At 43.3% G+C, this 19743-nt stretch overlaps 1 protein-coding gene across 1 annotated transcript in view; it reads left to right on the top strand.

Moving 5' to 3' along the window:
* Nucleotides 1–10681: 10681 nt before the first annotated feature.
* Nucleotides 10682–19743, top strand: part of LOC111966168 (MAP kinase-activated protein kinase 2) — a 29099-nt gene continuing 20037 nt past the window's right edge. The window contains exon 1 of the mRNA XM_023990589.2: nucleotides 10682–11279. Coding sequence (XP_023846357.1) covers nucleotides 11046–11279 — 234 coding nt within the window. The 5' untranslated portion in view covers nucleotides 10682–11045. The remainder of the gene's footprint in view (nucleotides 11280–19743) is intronic.

Consider the following 19743-nt stretch of genomic DNA (forward strand, 5'->3'; position numbering starts at 1 on the left):
AAACCCTGACCTAACTAAAATAATAAAGAAAACAAAGATAACTAAGGCCAGGGTGTGACATAACCCCCCCCCTTAAGGTGCGAACTCCGGGCGCACCAGCATAAAGTCTAGGGGAGGTCTGGGTGGCGTCCGTCCGTCCACGGCGGCTCTGGCACAGGTCGTGGTCCCCACCCCACCATAGTCACTACCCGCTTACCTAGCCTCTTCCAAATGACCACCCTCCAACTTAACCCCACTGGATAAGGGGCAGCACCGGACTAAAGGGCAGCACCGGACTAAGGGGCAGCCCCGGGACAAGGTAGCTCAGGACAAAGAGGTAGCTCAGACAAAAGAGGTAGCTCAGGACAGAGGGATAGCTCAGGACAGAGGATAGCTCAGGATAGAGAGGTAGCTCAGGATAGAGAGTAGGCTCAGGAGAGGGCAACTCCGGACTGAAGGGCAGCTCCGGACAGAGAGACAGCTCTGGACTGAGGGGCAGTTCTGGATAAATGGCAGCTCTAAGCTAAGGGACAGCTCCGGGACAAGGTAGCTCAGGACAGAGAGGTAACTCAGGATAGAGGGGCAACTCCGGACTGAAGGGCAGCTCCGGACAGAGGGGCAGTTCTGGATGGCGAACGGCTCTGGACGCTCATGGCTGGCTGACGGCTCTGGCGCTCAGGCTGTAGGCTGACGCTCATGGCTGGCTGACGGCTCTGGACGCTCATGGCTGGCTGACGGCTCTGGACGCTCATGGCTGGCTGACGGCTCTGGACGCTCATGGCTGGCTGACGGCTCTGGACGCTCATGGCTGGCTGACGGCTCTGGACGCCAGGTGGCTGACGGCTCGGACGCTCATGGCTGGCTGACGGCTCTGGACGCTCATGGCTGGCTGACGGTTCTGGACGCTCATGGCTCACTGGCGGTTCTGGCCGATCCTGTCTGGCGGAAGGCTCTGGCGGCTCCTGTCTGGCGGGCGGCTTTGCAGGCTCATGGCAGACGGGCGGCTTTGCAGGCTCATGGCAGACGGGCGGCTTGCAGCTCATGCAGACGGCTTGCAGCATGGCAGACGGGCGGCTTTGCAGGCTCATGGCAGACGGGCGGCTTTGCAGGCTCAGGCAGACGGGCGGCTTTGCAGGCTCATGGCAGACGGGCGGCTTGCAGGCTCATGGCAGACGGGCGGCTTTGCGGCTCATGGCAGACGGGCGCTTTGCAGGCTCATGCAGACGGGCGGCTTTGCAGGCTCATGGCAGACGGCGGCTTTGCAGCCATGGGCAGACGGATGACTCAGAGGCACTGGGCAGACGATGACTCAGACGGCACTGGGCAGACGGATGACTCAGACGGCACTGGGCAGACGGATGACTCAGACGGCACTGGGCAGACGGATGACTCAGACGGCACTGGGCAGACGGATGACTCAGACGGCACTGGCAGACGGAGACTCAGACGGCACTGGGCAGACGGATGACTCAGACGGCACTGGGCAGACGATGACTCAGACGGCACTGGGCAGACGGATGACTCAGACGGCACTGGGCAGACGGAGACTCAGACGGCACTGGGCAGACGGTAGACTCAGAAGGCACTGGGCAGACGGATGACTCAGAAGGCACTGGGCAGACGGATGACTCAAAGGCACTGGCAGACGATGACTCAGAAGGCACTGGGCAGACGGATGACTCAGAAGGCACTGGGCAGACGGATGACTCAGAAGGCACTGGGCAGACGATGACTCAGAAGGCACTGGGCAGACGGATGACTCAGACGGCACTGGGCAGACGGATGACTCAGGACGCACTGGCGAGACGGATGACTCAGACGGCACTGCGGTAGACGGATGACTCAGACGGCACTGGGTAGACGGATGACTCAGACGCACTGGGTAGACGGATGACTCAGACGGCACGTGGGTAGACGATGACTCAGATGGCACTGGGTAGACGGATGACTCAGATGGCACTGGGTAGACGGGCAGCTCTGGCCGGCTGAGGCGCACTATAGGCCTGGTGCGTGGTGCCGGAACTGGTGGTACCGGGCTGGGGACACGCACCTGAAGGCTAGTGCGGGGAGAAGGAACAGGGTATACTGGACCCTGGATACGCACATCAGGGCTAGTGCGTGGTGCCGGAACTGGTGGTACCGGGCTGGGGACACGCATCTCAGGGCTAGTGCGGGGACAGCAACAGGACACACTGGGCTCTCAAAGCGCACTATAGGCCTAGTGCGTGTACCGGCACAGGTGGTACCGGGCTGAGGGCACGCACCTCAGGGCGAGTGCGGGGAGAAGCAACAGTGCATACAGGGCTCTGGAGACGCACATTAGGCCTAGTGCGTGGTGCCGGCACTGGTGGTACCGGGCTGGGAACACGCACCATAGGGCGAGTACGTGGAGGAGAAACAGGGCTCTGGAGACACACTGGAAGCCTGGTGTGTGGTGCCGGAATTGGTGGTACCGGGCTGGAGCGGGAAGGTGCTACAGGAGGAGCAGGACTAGGGAGGCACACAGGAGACCTAGTTCGTGGGAACTGTCATTCCCAGACGGTTAGCACGCAACTCAGGACGAGCATGGAGAACTGACTCAGGTAACATCACATCCCGCACACGCTTTGTCGGGTGGATGTCGTGCCTCACGCACCAACACAGCAGCTCCCTCATTTCACTCTCCTCCAAACTCAACGAGACAAAACACAAACATTCCCCATGTCACACCCTGACCTAACTAAAATAATAAAGAAAACAAAGATAACTAAGGCCAGGGTGTGACACTCAGGGTCCTGTGAAGGAGTAACATCCACCGACAGGATTACTTGCACAGCCTCGGCTGTGAAATTTGTTGGTACCCTTCCCCAGATCTGTGCCTCGGCACAATCCTGTCTCAGAGCTCTATGGACAAATCCTTCGACCTCATGGCTTGGTTTTTGCTCTGACATGCACTGTCAACTGTGGAACCTTACATAAACAGGTGTGTGCCTTTTCAAATCATGTCCAATCTATTGAATTTACCACAGGTGGACTCCAATCAAGTTGTAGAAACATCTCAAGGATGATGAATGGAAACAGGATGCACCTGAGCTCTATTTCGAGTCTCGTAGAAAAGGGTCTGAATACTTATGTAAATAAGGAATTTGTTTTTTATTTTTTATAAATTTGCTAAAGAAACATGTTTTTGCTTTGTCATTGTGGGGTATTGTGTGTAGATTGATGAGGAAATCATTTAATTTGATCAATTTTAGAATAAGGCTGGAACGTAACAAAATGGGGTTAAAGGGAAGGGGTCTGAATACTTTCCGAATGCACTGTATATAAAAAAAAATACAAGAAATTAAATTCTTGACGGTAGCCTCTGTGCAGGAATACAAGCACAGCCAGCACAGCCAGCACAGGCGCATATTTATGGTTTAGGAATTAAAATAATTGTTTCTTAATGTGATAGATAAACCAAATCATGCAAAACCCCATTGTGTTTCTCATATAGTTTTAAACAAAAATTCAATGTTTTATGTAAATACATCTGTAGAAGGTGTTCTGGGAAAACAGAGTAAAATCCATGTATTGTCGAATGAAATGGTCCCAACCAATACCAGTTTATGGTTCCTGACAAAATGAGAAAAGTTTTTCTGTTGAAATTGTATACAGTGGGGAGAACAAGTATTTAGACACGCTGATTTTGCCCAGTCTTTTCCTAACTTTACAAAGCATGTAGAGCCTGTATTTTATCATAGTACACTTCAACCTGTGAGAACGGAATCTAAAACAAAAATTCCGAAAATCACATTGCTATGATTATTACCATAGATTAATTTCATTTTATATGCATTGACATAAGTATTTGACTCACCTACCAACAGTAAATAATTCCGGCTCTCACAGACTATGTATTTTTCTTTAAGAAGCCCTCCTTCTCCAACTCATTACCGTATCTAAACTGGCACCTGTTGAACTCGTTACCCTTGCTTAAACAGACACCTGTCACACACTACAACTCAAACACGACTCCGAACCTCTCCACAATGGCCAAAGAACCAGAAGCCTAGTGCTAGGACTCCAGAAGATACAATTGTAGACCTGACACCAAGGCTGGGGATGGGCCTACAGGACAATATGGCAAGCAGTTTGGTGATAAGCAACAACTGTTGCGCAATTATTAGAACAATGGAAGAAGTCCAAGATGAGTCAACTCACCTCGGTCTTGGCCGCTCCATGCAGATTCTCGACGGTTGTGGGCATCAATGGATCCGATGAGGAGGGTAGAGGAATCAGCCAGAGATCAACGGCAGGACCTGTCAATGACCCTGAAGAGAGCTGGGAACCGTAACAGTCTCAAGGAAACCATGTCAGGTACACAGCACTACACCCGTCATGGATTAGATATCGTCTGCAGCGCGCGCAGGTCCCCCTGCCTCAAGCCAGGCATGTCCAGGCGTCTAGAATTGTTGTGACAAGTAGACTCTGATGAGTCCGAGGAGAAGGGTGGGAGCAAAGGTCAGATGGCTGATTGACGACGAAAATAGAGCTATTTTTGGTCTAGAACTTCCAGCTGCGCCTGTATTGGAGGCAGAAGAAGATGCAAGTACAACCCCAGAGAACAAACCATCCCAACCGCTGAAGCAGTTGGAGTGAAACATCATTCTTGGGGATGCTTTTTCCTGCAAAGGGGACAGGACGATCTGCACCGACCTATTGAGGGGAGGATGGATGGGGCCATTGTAGCAAGATCTTTGCAACCAACCTCCTTCCTCAGGTAAGAGATTGAGAATGGCGGGGTCTTGTGGCTGGGTTCTTCAGCATGACCAACGACCACAACACAGGCAGGCGGCAACTAAGTGAGTGGCTCGTAAGAAGCATCTCAGTCCTGGAGTGGCCTAGCAAGTCGTCTCCGAGATCCTAACCCAATAGAAAATCCTTTGGAGGAGCTGAGTCCAGATGCCCAGTGACGACCTAAAACGCTGAAGACTTCTGGAGAAGGTCTGATATGGAGGAATGGGCCTAAAATCCCTGCAGCAAGTGTGTGCACAACACTGGGTCACAGGACACTACAGGGAAACGTCTGATTCTCTGTAGATTGCAAACCAAAGGTTTCTGTACCACAATATTAAGTTCTGCTTTCTGATGTATCACAAATACTTTATGTCATGCCACTAAAATGCAACTTAATTACTTAAATCATAACAATGTGATTTTCTGGATTTTTTGTTTTAGATTCCGTCTCTCACAGTGAGTGGTATGTAACCTTATATAAAAATTACAGACCTCTACATGCGTTTGTAAGTAGGCAAAAAATGGCAAATCAAGCCAGTGTATCAATACCTTTATTCCCCCTGATATATTCACAATTCCTGACATTCCATCCAAGTAAACATACCTGTCTTAAGTCAGCTTAGGATCACCACTTTTATTTTAAGAATGTGAAAATGTCCAGAATAATAGTAGAGAGAATGATTTATTTCAGCTTTTATTTTTTCATCAGTGGTCCAGAAGTTTACATACACTAAATTACGTATGCGTAAGCATTGCCATTAAATGTTAACTCTTGGGGTCAACATTTTGGTAAGCCTTCCAACAACCTTATCCCACAAAAATTGGGGGAATTTTAGGCCCATTCCTCCTGACAGAGCTGGTGTAACTGACTCAAGTTTGTCACGCCCTGGCCTAGTTTATCTTTGTTTTCTTTATTATATTAGCTAGTCAGGGGTCACGAATGGGGGATGCTGGTGTGTATTTGTCTCTCTTGGAGTGTTGTTATGTAATAGGGGTCTTTGTAAGTGTTATGGGGTTGTGCGTCAGTGGAGTGTTTAGAAAGTCTATGGCTTGCCTGGTTGGCTTCTCAATCAGAGACCAGCTGTTCTATTGTCTCTCTGATTTGGGAGCCATATTTTAGAGGCAAGCAATCAGCATTAGGCTATTGGGCTAATTGTCTATGTTCTAAACGTTCGAGTAGCCGCGGAACTTTCAGTTTTGTAGCTCTGTGAAAGGTGTTTCGCGTTCCGTGTTCATCTTCTTCGTAAATTAAACAAGAGGATTTTATTTATATGTACGTGCGCCTTGGTCCATCATTCACCACGAAGACGATCGTGACACAAGTTTTGTGGCCTCGCTTGCTCGCACACGCCTTTTTCAAGTTCTGCCCCACACATTTTCTAATACAGGATTAGTCGGGATTTGTGATGGCCACTCCAATAACTTGACTTTGTTGTCCTTAAGCCATTTTGCCACAACTTTGGAAGTATGCTTGTGGTCATTGTCCATTTGGAAGACCCATTTGTGACCAAGCTTTAACTTCCTGACTGATGTCTTAGATGTTGCTTCAATATATCCACATAATTCCTGTCTCATGATGCCATTCTATTTGTGAAGTGTACCTGTCCCTCCTGCAGAAAAGCACCCCCACAACATGATGCTGCCACCCCCGTGCTTCATGGTTGGGATGGTGTTCTTCGGCTTGCAAGTCTCCACATTTTTCCTCCAAACATAACAATGGTCATTATGGCCAAACAGTTCTATTTTTGTTTCATCAGACCAGGAGACATTTCTCAAAAAAGTACGATCTTTGTCCCCATGTGCAGTTGCAAACCGTAGTCTGGATTTTTTATGGCACTTTTGGAGCAGTGGCTTCTTCCTTGCCTGAGCGGCCTTTCAGGTTATTCAATATAGGACTCGTTTGCTGTGGATATAGATACTTTTGTACCTGTTTCCTCCAGCATCTTCTCAAGGTCCTTTGCTGTTGTTCTGGGATTGATTTGCACTTTTCGCACCAAAGTACGTTCATCTCTAGGAGACAGAACGTGTCTCCTTTCTGAGCGTATGACGGCTGCGTGGTCCCATGGTGTTTATACTTGCGTACTATTGTTTAGCCTACCAGAAGCTTCTAAAGCCATGACATCATTTTCTGGAATTTTCCAAGCTGTTTAAAGGCACAGTCAACTTAGTGTATGTAAACTTCTCACCCACTGGAATTGTGATACAGTGAATTATCAGTTAAATAATCTGTCTGTAAACAATTGTTGGAAAAATTACTTGTGTCATGCACAAAGTAGATGTGCTCACCGGCTTGCCAAAACTATAGTTTGTTAACAAGACATCTGTGTAGTGGTTGATAAACGAGTTTTAATGACTCCAACCTAAGTGTATGTAAACTTCCGACTAAAACTGTGTGTATGTGTACATATATATATATATATATATATATATGAAATGCTTAAAGTGCATCAAATTGTATTTGTCACATGCGCCTAATACAACAGGTGTAGATTTTACAGTGAAATGCTTACTTACAAGTCCTTAACCAACAATTATTTAAGAAAAAATATATGTTAAACTATTTACAAAATAAACTGAAGTAAACAATAAATAAAAAAAATTGAAAAATAACAAATAATTAAAAAGCAACAATAAAATAAGAGCAATGAGGCTATACACAAGGGGCACCTACACACAGAGTAAATGCGCGGGGGCACTGGTCAGTCGAGATAATATCTACATGTAGGTAGAGATAAGGTGACCATGTATAGACAATAGAGAGCAGCAGCAGGGGGACCTAGACTTGGCGATCTGATACCGCTTGCAGTGCGGTAGCAGAGAACAGTGAATGACTAGGGTGGCTGGAGTCTTTGGCAATTTTTATGGCCTTCCTCTGACACTGCCTGGTATAGAGGTCCTGGATTGCAGGAAGCTTGGCCCCAGGGATGTACTGGGCCGTACACACTACCCTCTGTAGTACCTTGCAGTCGGAGGTCAGCAGTTGCCATACTAGGCGGTGATGAAACCAGTCAGGATGCTCTCGATGGTGCAGCTGTAGAACTTTTTGAGCATCTGAGGACCCATGCCAAATCTTTTCAGTCTCCTGAGGGGGAATAGACACCGTTGTGCCCTCTTCACGACTCTCTTGGAGTGTTTGGACCATGACAGTTCATTGGTGATGTGGACACCAAGGAACTTGAATCTCTCAATATCACCCTTATATAATAATTGACACCAACCGTAAGTATCCAAGTGTGTTTGGGGAAAACTTTGACACGGTTAGGGAATTGTATTGTGATATTTAAATCAGGAAACCTGGCTCCATTGGGATGTTAGCTGACCAAAGAGGATGATAAGGACTTTATTGACTTGCATTAGGGCAATTCCACAGTAATGGAATTACACGGAGACTCTGTTTTTTTCACTTTAAAATGTATTGATTTCAAAATGTTAAATTTGTACAAAAACATTTACTGGAAGAACTGTGCAGACGCAAAGTGTGGTAATAGAATTACAGAAAAATCTCCCTCAATTTGTTGTGTGACAAATCTCGGCTCTGAATTTAGTTTAAAATATATCTGCAGAAAGACGGGTGTCAGCTATGACATGACACCTTGACATGACATCTCTTGGTTATTCAACTACAGTAATTGAAGTGGATTTACACCTGGTAACATAATTATGGTAACGGGATTACATCATGGGTCCCTGATCTGAATGAACACTAGAATGCTACTTGGCCCTAAACAGAGAGTACACAGTGGCAGAATACCTGACCACTGTGACTGACCCAAACTTAAGGAAAGCTTTGACTATGTACAGACTCAATGAGCATAGCCTTGCTACTGAGAAAGGCCACCGTAGGCAGTCCTGGCTCTCAAGAGAAGACAGGCTATGTGCACAATGCCCACAAAATGAGGTGGATACTGAGCTGCACTTCCTAACCTCCTGCCAATGTCTCCTGGTAGCGCCTCCATGCTCTGGACACTACGCTGACAGACACAGCAAACCTTTTTGCCACAGCTCGCATTGATGTGCCATCCTGGATGAACTGCACTCAAAAGCATTCAAAAGTGACCAAAACATCAGCCAGGAAGCATAGGAACTGAGAAGTGGTCTGTGGTCACCACCTGCAGAACCATTCCTTTATTGGGGGTGTCTTGCTAATTGCCTATAATTTCCACCTGTTGTCTATTCCATTTGCACAACAGCATGTGAAATTTATTGTCAATCAGTGTTGCTTCCTAAGTGGACAGTTTGATTTCACAGAAYTGTGATTGACTTGGAGTTACATTGTGTTGTTTAAGTGTTTCCTTTTATTTTTTTGAGCAGTGTATATGACAATATTAGAGACACATATTTCCCACAGATCCACAAAGAAAAAAAACAAGTTTGATAAACTCCCATATCTACCGGGTGGAAAACCAGTGTGCCATCACAGCAGCAAAATGTGTGACCTGTTGCCACAAGAAAAGGGAAACCAGTGAAGAGCAAACACCATTGTAAATACAACCCATATTTATGTTTATTTATTTTCCATGTTGTACTTTCACATCATTACAACACTGTATATATACATAATATGACATTTGAAATGTCTTTATTCTTTTGGAACTTCTGTGAGTGTAATGTTTACTGCAAATTTGTATTGTTTATGTTCTACTCACTTGCTTTGGCAATGTTAACATATGTTTCCCATGCCAATAAAGCCCTTGAATTGAATTGAGAGAGAGAGAGAGAGAGAGAGAGAGAGAGAGAGAGAGAGGAGGGAATTGTAACATAGCTCATATAGTGAGGATTGCTACAATAGAATAAGAAAAGTTCAAGTTTTCATTTTTTGGCTCAAGAGGTGAAGTGTTGAAGCAATAAAAAAAGGCCTCTGAGGGACATACTGTACATTGATTGCACTGTACAATCAAGTCAGGTCAAAATGTAATGTCAAACTTTATTCTCCCACTGGGAAATTTACTGTGCAGACAAGAACAGGATTAAACATATATTGTTTTTTTTAAACAATAAAGATACACTCAACTGTGTGGGTCAGTGGTGATAATACCTCATGTATTGATCATGCACCATTGATCACTACCATTAGATCTGTTGTCTGGTCTTTGATCAGCCATGATCAATCTTCCCATGTTTAAAATATTGGAAGAATTATTACTTTTATCTCTGCCAACATGTGTTTTTGTTATTGGGGAAATTAGATAATTTGCCCACCATGTCCAGAGACCGCTCTCTGATGCCTGCCAATCCATGATTCGAGCCTCGAGCTACAAGTGTGAGGTCATGGGAAGCGAGAGTCGGGGGGYAAATCAACAGACAACCTGCGAAGTCGTGACGTCTGGCCCATTCGATACTGAAGTCAGGGGATTTTTATTGCAGGGGGAGCTACCCTGTAAAGACAGAGAAGCCACAAAGACATGATAAGACATGATAACATCTTGTCAATGAAAGGAAAGCGTCTGCAAAGATTTTTTATAACTAAAACAAGAGACCACGTTTCCAACTGGAACAGATGAGTCATAGTGGGCAGAACAAACGAGGTGGGCAGAGCCAAGCACGAGCTAGCGAGATCCTATTGGCCTATGCACTACGCGTGTGAAATAACTAAATTCGCCTTTGCACACCTAGACAACGTGATTTTGTAAAACTTTGTCAAAGGGTAAAGTTTACAAAACTTAGTCCACTCTGTTCATAACATATTCTAGTTTTGGGAAAATAATATTGGATTGAGATCAAGTGTTTAATCGATGAGAAGAGTTGCAGAATCTAGGCCAAACTCCATCTCCTTTCAAGTTCTCTCACTGCCGGCCGCTGGGCTTCCCCTCACCACCACTCACTACCATATGTGGTAGTGAGTGGAAACGCCAAGCGGATGCTTCATATTTATACATCCAGTGAAATGTCTGTCTCATTGTTCTATCTGTGGTGACCGCTTCACGAAAAATAACCCCTCCTCCTTTCTCTGGTGGTGACTTTAATGCAGGTGGCAGTGAACGAGTCAACTTAGCCAGCTAGCTTCGCCGCCAGATAAGTTGATATAACTTTGCTAGATATGAATATCACGCGACGGTTCATAAGCAAGTAGGTTAGCTAGCTAGTTCGTTGGCTATCTATCTAAAGTTATTTTAAGGGTACTGTTGACTGTAGCACTGTGAGATATTGCTAGATCGTTAGCATGCTAGTGCAACCACACATCAGCAGGTAGGTAGCTAGCATTAGCGAACCATTAAGGAAGCTACTGTTTCCATCTTAACTGAGGATTTCACGGCGGAGAAATTAGAATTGTTATCAGTGAACCCGCGCTCTCAAACCAAATCAGAAAAATGTTGTCGAATCCTCAAAACCAGAACCAACCGGCGTTTCCGAACCAGCAACAACAGCAAGTGCCAAATCTGAACTCTGCTCCGTTTTTCGTCAAACCCCACAACCCTCTTCAAATAAAAAAGAATGCCATAACTGACGACTACAAAGTTACAAATCAAGTCCTTGGTATGGGAATCAATGGGAAAGTATTGGAAATATTCCAAAAAGGAAGTGGAGATAAATGCGCTCTGAAGGTAAATGTGTTTTGTGTATCACTCGACTTGAAACAATGTTGTTATTCTTTTTATTTGAGACTACCAAGTGAAACTGTCTAAAGTGGTCAAGAAAGGGGAACCATTTTACATTTTGAGAAATGGTGCTTCTATAGCCCTGCATATTTGTAATCACAATCGAGTATGAGTATTTTTACCATCTCACTGATGAATGATCAATTATGGTAGTGCACTTCCATGTGCAATGGCCGAAATTTTATTTTGACAGCAAAAACGCGAATTAATTCCTTAAGACATACCCACACATTTTCAAAGCACATTCCATTTCCAGACTGGAAGTTGAATAAGTTAATAAATCTCACTTGCAACTTTGTTACCATATAATGTTTTCAATGTGATTTGTACTTGTATTTATTATGGATCCGCATTAGCTGCTGTTTTGCTTCAGTCGCCGCTGTTCCATAAGGTTTWAAAAATATATTTTTTAAATCTGATTTTACTGCTTGCATCAGTTACTTGATGTGGAATCGAGTTCCATATAGTCATGGCTCTATTTAGTACTGTGTGATATGGATGATTTGAAGCACAATAGGTTTCTGTTTTTTTTTAATTGGGGTGAGAAATCTGTTTACTCATAAGAGCGCAGATGAGTCCCACCGATACCCAGTTAGTCTCTTGTGGGTGCCACTTTCTCTCTGAGACCCTGACTATACACTATAAATCCTATGATTCATATCTAACCATCAGGGTTGTTGATAGAGCAAATCATTGCTTTTTTGATTGCATTACGGTCAGCCTCTCCTCTTATTTTAAAATGGGTAAACTTTCTGATCTTGTTTGAATATGTCTGCATTTAGGGATCTTCTGCACCTATTCTGACATTGTTTTTTAAATACTCAGAAAAATGAAAGCAATGAGTCTTAACAGATCTCTCAGATAAGCCTTAACCAATAACAGCATCCCACCCCCTCCTGTCTCCTTTCACCTCACACACTCTTCCTCTGATCTCACAGACACACACGCTTCCCCCTTTCATTACTCCTCGGGGCAGTGTTTCTGCCTGCAAGCCCCAGTGTTAGTAGGCAGACAAAGATCATTGAAAATGGATCACTTCCCCTGAGAGTTCCTCAGTCTGCTCCTCTGGGATCTATTAGTCAGCCCTAATGCATGTGTCCTCCTCCTGGACACCTGCTCTATTTGGGGGACCAGYGTTGCAGCTTTGGGATGCTGAGCCCAGCTTGACTTTGAAGTGGAGATGAGTGTGAAGATGATGTGTATATGCGTATATATGTGTATATTTATACCACAGTAGGGCTGGGCGATATGGCCAAAATATTATATCACGGTATATATATATTTTTTTAAAGGACTGTATTTGACTGTATTTAGTTTTTGAATAATAAAAGTTCTACATTTGCTTTTTGAGTAGTGAYTGATCCTAGGGTGGCAGCACATACATTCRAAGTGATTTCAATGAGTCTTTCTCCATTCTGATTGGTTTATACTGTTCAATTCAACTTCAACCAAAACAATTTCAGCACTTTCATAATTTCTGTGTTTCCTGCACTCAGTTGCAGTGGTTGAAAAAGTACCCAGTTGTCATACTTGAGTAAAAGTAAAGATACTTTAATAGAAAATTACTCAAGTAAAAGTGAAAGTCGCCCAGTAAAATACTACTTGAGTAAAAGTATAAAAGTATTTAGCTTTAAATATACTTAAGTGTCAAAAGTAAATGTAATTGATGAAATGTACTTAAGTATCAAAAGTAAAAGTATAAACCATTTTCAAATTCCTTATATTAAGCAAACCAGATGGCACCATTTTCTTTWAATTTTTTTATTTATGGATAGCCAGGGGCACACTCAGACATAATTTACAAACAAACCATTTGTGTTTAGTGAGTCCTCCAGATCAGAGGCAGTAGATGATCAGGGATGTTCTCTTGACAAGTGTGTGAATTTGGCCATTTTCCTGTCCTGCTAAGCATTCAAAATGTAACCGAGTACTTTTAGGTGTCAGAGAAAATGTATAGAGTAAAAAGTACAGTATTTTCATTAGGAATGTAGTGAAGTAAAAGTTGTAAATTAAGTAAAGTACAGATACGAAGAACAAAATGACTTAAGTAGTACTTGAAAGTATTTTTACTTAAGGACTTTACACCACTGCTCAATTGAGGTCTTTTCCACACTGCCATGTAGGGCTGCACGATATCGGCAAATAATCTAGGACTTATTTTTAGCCAAATGTTGTAATTGCGATTTTGACTTTCGAATTAGAGCAAAACTGTTTGAATCATGGAAATATAATTACTATTCTAATTCTACAGTTAGAATATAATAGTGGGCACATTGAATACAGTGTTTGAGATGATGACAAATTAAAATGCCAGGGAGGGAGGAGTTATTGTGACAGGGTAGGAACTGAAGTGTTGATAAGTGTTTCCTAGGGGACCCTTTAAGCGTTTGGCTACATTGCATGTTTTCTCTTATCTACTTCATGTAGCWTACATATTCTTTCTTTGCATATTCCTCTTTGATTTAGAAGATACTGTTGCACAAACAACATGCTGATTTAGGTCTACACCATCACTGGTATTATCAGGCTGTATTAGCTAGCTACGTTTGCTCTTACTCAGTACATTTATTAGCATTAGCAATTAGCGCTAACAATTAGCGTCTCACAAGATTTAGGGCAACTTTCTAAGAAAAGACAAACTACCTGGTTGCTGATGTAAGAAACACAAACTAATAGTTTCATTATAGATTGCCAGTGGATTTATATTAAGAAGCAAAGTGAAAACAGCATTGTTGTCATGAACATTGTTGCATGTACTGCATTGACCATGCAGACTGAATGCAAGTGTCTCGTGGTTGAGGCATATCAAATGCGCTCCTTGAGTGACAGGGGGCGTGGCTAGGTCTGTGTGGAAAGTGGCGCGGAGAGAGATGACTCAAGTAGCAAAGTAAACTATAAAAATTGACATTACACATGGCGTATCACGTTTAACAAACCAAACATTAAAATACCGGTATAGAAGGTAAAGTAAAAACCCAAACCGGTCCCTGCATCAATACCGGTATATCATAAAATACGGTATACCGCCCAGCCCTATACCACAGCATTGTTGATTACTCATTTCTGATGGGCTAGAAGGGCATTCTAGAATGGGCATTAAAACCAGATAATGGACAGTTGGAAAATAAATCAGGATACCTTGCAATCTTGAAACAATATGCACCTACACATGCAGACCGTACTTGCTACAAAGTTACAGAAAGCTACACCAATAACCACACAAACGGAAATTGGATACATTGTAAATGCAGTACCAACAATGCAAAACTAAGCTAGCTAGCTGACTTGTTTTTGGAGAGACATTTTGTTTTGGGAGCATCTAATGACGAACATGAATTTCTCCAGTCCCTACTGTTGCAGTTATGACGCAAGTGGCACTAAGCTGTCATCCTCCCACATGTTTCTAGTTTTGACCAGCGATTTTATTTATTTATTTTAATTTTTTATTATTATTTATTTAAAAAATTTAAAAATCAGCAACAGATTTAAAAACATTCAGTTGTCATATTGATAGGTTTGTTAGTAACAAAGTATTTAGCTAGCTTCTAGCCTAATGTTTGATATGCAATGCGATCTCCTCGTAAGGAACAGTGTTCCGTGTCCTGATGATAAGGCAAACTTTTTTAGTTATGCCATGCAAAATTGGGCATCGTCAGTTCATTTTTATTGATGTATCCAAATGAATGTCAATAGAAAATGCAGCTACTTTGCTGTTATTCTGGCTGCAGTGGTCGTTACTGTTTTTAGACGTAGCTAGTTGGCTAGCTATTAAGCAAGGGATAAGAATGTTGCCCGCGAGCATGGCAACYGAACATATAGAACGAACAACTGGGTCGCATCCATAAATCTAGAACTAATAGAACAAACTGGGTCGCGTCTCTAGCAACCAAAACATGCGAAAGTATGATTTGCTTATAGAATGAAAATATCAATGTACGTTTCTTTCCTACTGTGCTATAGTATTGTTTTATTTGCCAACTGTGGTATAAGCAGGATAAACGCCTCCGTTCTGTACATTACCTTGGAAAAATGAACTCRGCAAAGGGACGAGGTGCTGTGTCGTCCATATTTTCCAAGGAAATATACATTACGTCACCGTTTATCCCTTACTCATCGATCACCCTCTAGCAGCTTGTAATGCTATATTGTGTCCGTGGCTTTGGCTCTGTAAGCTTATATACAGTAGATGGGCTTCATTGATCAGTGGMTTGTTGATCCAGTGTATTTTACACATTGCCTTTAGGAGGAATTATACAACAACAGCTGTCATACTTCCTTTCCCACAGTCATATAAGGCTAGATATTTAGATCTCTTTCTCAGGTCATCTTCGAATACAGAGTCAACTTTAGAATTTTTTTGTAACCTCACAAATCCTTCCTTTCTACTGCGTCCAAATTCTTTGAAAAGGAGAGCTTTTCTTTTAGGCTTATAGTCTACACCCCATCCTTATCATTTCCTCCTCTGCCTGGGCCAGGCAAATACTATTTGGCCTAACAGGGATGGAGAGAATGGTGTTCACTGTACAGCATTTGCGTACTCTACCGTAAGTCAAGATCATTTACGATCTGAAGATGACAGGTTTGCCATGAATGACCCCATGCCCGCTGTCTTTTCCTCCACTGCTTGGCCCATGCTAATACTTTTAGCTGGAGGAGAACGATAGGGACATGCCTTTGTCTAAAAGTAGCCTAGCACGAGTGGCCAGAGCGGACTGGGGATTATTTGGTCTGGAGTCCTACAGCACCATGCTCCACACTGATATTATCAGCATTTATTGGGCAGGGAAGGTATCCAGTGACGGGTCCATTTACTCTGCACAAACCAGCAGAGACCTCCCTGGAATGACGAACCATGATCTTAGATGGCCTTTCCCACTCTGGATAGAGGTTTGTCTACGAGCCTGGCCTCATCTGTATGCACTGTAGCCAAGTCCTCTATCAACAAGCTGGGCTGACTGGGCTCTTCAGGGTTGTACTGTATGATTTAGTCGGCCGTGTGTGTTTCTGAAATTCTGTTGTACTGGAAATAAGACCAACATTTCCCTTCCCAAAGGTGTCCTTTCAGGGGGTTTTGCGTGAGTAGAGCAGATTCTTCCCTAGCTGCAAATTCTTACCGGTATACAGAGGGAAGATTTTCCCCCATATATCTGCCAATGGCTAGCCTGTCTGTGAGGAAAATATTCCTTCCTGTTTTTGCCTGAATGAATTAGCAGGAATTTATGATTCATGATGAAATCTTCTGCCATCAGCAAACTGGAATACCAGAATACTACCTAATTGTGATGCGCGTGTTGACTCATAATCCACAGTCCCTGTGGTTTATATAAGCGGAGTGGACTGTTTTAGGGTCATTAAATATGGTTGAATAGAGAACAATACCTTAAATCCATAAATATATTATTGTACAGTGCATTCGGAAAGTATTCAGACCATTTTACTTTTTCCACCTTTTGTTACGTTACAGCCTTATTCTAAAATGTAAGGATTTTTTTTGTCATCCATCTACACACACTACCCCATAATGTCAAAGCAAATTTTGGCAAATTTATTAAACATTTAAAAACAGAAATGCCTTACGTACATAAGTATTCAGACCCTTTGATATGAGACTCAATTGAGCTCAGGTGCATCCTGTTTCCATTGATCATCCTTGATGTTTCTACAACTTGATTGGAGTCCACCTTTGGTAAATTCAATCGATTGGATATTATTTGGAAAGGCACACACCTGTCTATATAAAGGTCCCACAGTGCATGTCAGAGAAAAACCAAGCCATTATGTCAAAGGATTTGTCAGTAGAGTTCAGAGACAGGATTGTGTCGGTGCGTAGATCTGAGGAAGGGTACGAAAACATTTCTGCAGCATTGAAGAACCCCAAGAACACAGTGGCCTCCATCATTCTTAAATGGAAGAAGTTTGGAACCACTAAGACTCCAATTGAGAAACTGGGAGAGAAGGGTCTTGGTCAGGGAGGTGACCAAGATCCCGATGGTCACTGAGACAGAGCTCCAGAGTTCCTCTGTGGAGATGGGTAAACCTTCCAGAAGGACAACCATCTCTGCATTACTCCACCAATCAGGCCTTTATGGTAGAGTTGCCAGACGGAAGCCACTCTTCAGTAAAAGGCACATGACAGCCCGCTTGGAGTTGGCCAAAAGGCACCTAAAGACTCTCTGACCATGAGAAACAAAATTGTCTGGTTTGAAGAAACCAAGATTGAACTCTTTAGACTGGAATGCCTAGTGTCACGTCTGGAGGAAACCCGGCYCCATCCCTATGGTGAAGCATGGTGATGGCAGCATCATGCTGCAGGAACTGGGAGACTAGTCGGGATCAAGGGGAAAGATGAACAGGGAAAAGTACAAAGAGATCCTTGAGCTCCAGAGTGCTCAGGACATCAGACTGGGGCGAAGGTTCACCTTCCATCAGGACAACAACCCCAAGCACACAGCCAAGACAACGCAGGAGTGGCTTCGGGACAAGTCTCTGAATGTCTTTGAGCTGCCCAGCCAAAGCCCGGACTTGAACCCGATCAAACATCTCTGCAGAGACCTGAAAATAGCTGTGCAGGGATGTTCCCCATCCAAGCTGACAGAGGATCTGCAGAGAAGAATGGGAGAAACTCCAAAAATACAGGTGTGCCAAGCTTGTAGGGAAAGGGAAGAAACTTGAGGCTGTAATTTCTGCCAAAGGTTATTCAACAAAGTACTGAGTAAAGGGTCTGAATACATACAGTTGAAGTCAGAAGTTTACATACACTTAGGTTGGAGTCATTAAAACTCGTTTTTCAACCACTCCACAAATGTCTTGTTAACAAACTATAGTTTTGGCAAGTTGGTTAGGACATCTACTTTGTGCATGCCACAAGTAATTTTTCCAACAATTGTGATACAGACAGATTATTTCACTTATAATTCACTGTATCACAATTCCAGTGGGACAGAAGTTTACATACACTAAGTTGACTGTGCCTTTAAACAGCTTGGAAAATTCCAGAAAATTAAGTCATGGCTTTAGAAGCTTCTGATAGGCTAATTGACATCATTTGAGTCAATTGGAGGTGTACCTGTGGATGTTTTTCAAGGCCTACCTTCAAACTCAGTGCCTCTTTGCTTGACATCATGGGAAAATCAAAAGAAATCAGCCAAGACCTCAGAAAAAAAAATAGTAGCCCTCCACAATTCTGGTTCATCCTTGGGAGCAATGAAACGCCTGAAGGTACCACGTTCATCTGTACAAACAATAGTACGCAAGTATAAACACCATGGGACCACGCAGCCATCATACCGCTCAGGAAGGAGCACACAACAGTAGCACTATAGCCAAAAAAGTCTCAGAAATTCAAAATTCTGTCTCCTAGAGATGAACAAACTTTGGATTTGAAAAGTGCAAATCAGAACCATGCAAAAGACTTTGTGAAGATGCTGGAGGAAACGGGTACATAAGTATCTATATCCACAGTAAAATGAGTCCTATATCGACAAAACATGAAAGGCCTTTCAGCAAGGAAGAAGCCACTGCTCGAAAACTGCCATTAAAAAAAGCAAGACTACGGTTCGCAACTGCACATGGGGACAAAGATCATACTTTTTGGATGTCCTCTGGTCTGATGAAACAAAAATAGAAATGTTTGGCCATAATGACCATCGTTATGTTTGGAGGAAAAAGGGGGAGGCTTGCAATCCGAAGGACAGCATCCCAACCGTGAAGCACGGGAGTGTCAGCATCATGTTGTGGGGGTGCTTTGCTGCAGGAGGGACTGGTGCACTTTACAAAATAGATGGCATCTTAAGGGAGGAAAATTATGTGGATATATTGAAGCAACATCTCAAGACATCAGTCAGGAAGTTAAATGGTCGCAAATGGGTCTTCCAAATGGCCAATGACCCTAAGCATACTTCCAAAGTTGTGGCAAAATTGCTTAAGGACAACAAAGTCAAGGTAWTGGAGTGGCCATCACAAAGCCCTGACCTCAATCCTATAGAAAATGTGTGGGCAGAACTGAAAAAGCGTGAAAATTCCAATATTCTGTGTGTATGTAAACTTCTGACACACTGGGAATGTGATGAAAGAAAGAAAATCTGAAATAAATAATTCTCTCTTCTATTATTCTGACATTTCACATTCTTAAAATAAAGTGGTGATCCTAACTGACCTAAGACAGGGAACTTTTACAAGGATTAAATGTCAGGAATTGTGAAACTGAGTTTAAATGTATTTGTCTAAGGTGTATGTAAACTTCCAACTTCAACTGTATTTAAATATGACATTTCAGTATTCTTTTTTTAATATATATATACATTTGCAAAAATGTCAAAACCTCTTTGCTCTTTCATTATGGGTGTTTGTGTATTGAAGAGTTTTTGTAAATATATTTTTTAATCCATTTAAGAATAAGGCAAATGTAACG

The sequence above is a fragment of the Salvelinus sp. IW2-2015 genome, linkage group LG7 (genome assembly GCF_002910315.2).
Source record: "Salvelinus sp. IW2-2015 linkage group LG7, ASM291031v2, whole genome shotgun sequence".
NCBI classification, from domain to species: domain Eukaryota; kingdom Metazoa; phylum Chordata; class Actinopteri; order Salmoniformes; family Salmonidae; genus Salvelinus; species Salvelinus sp. IW2-2015.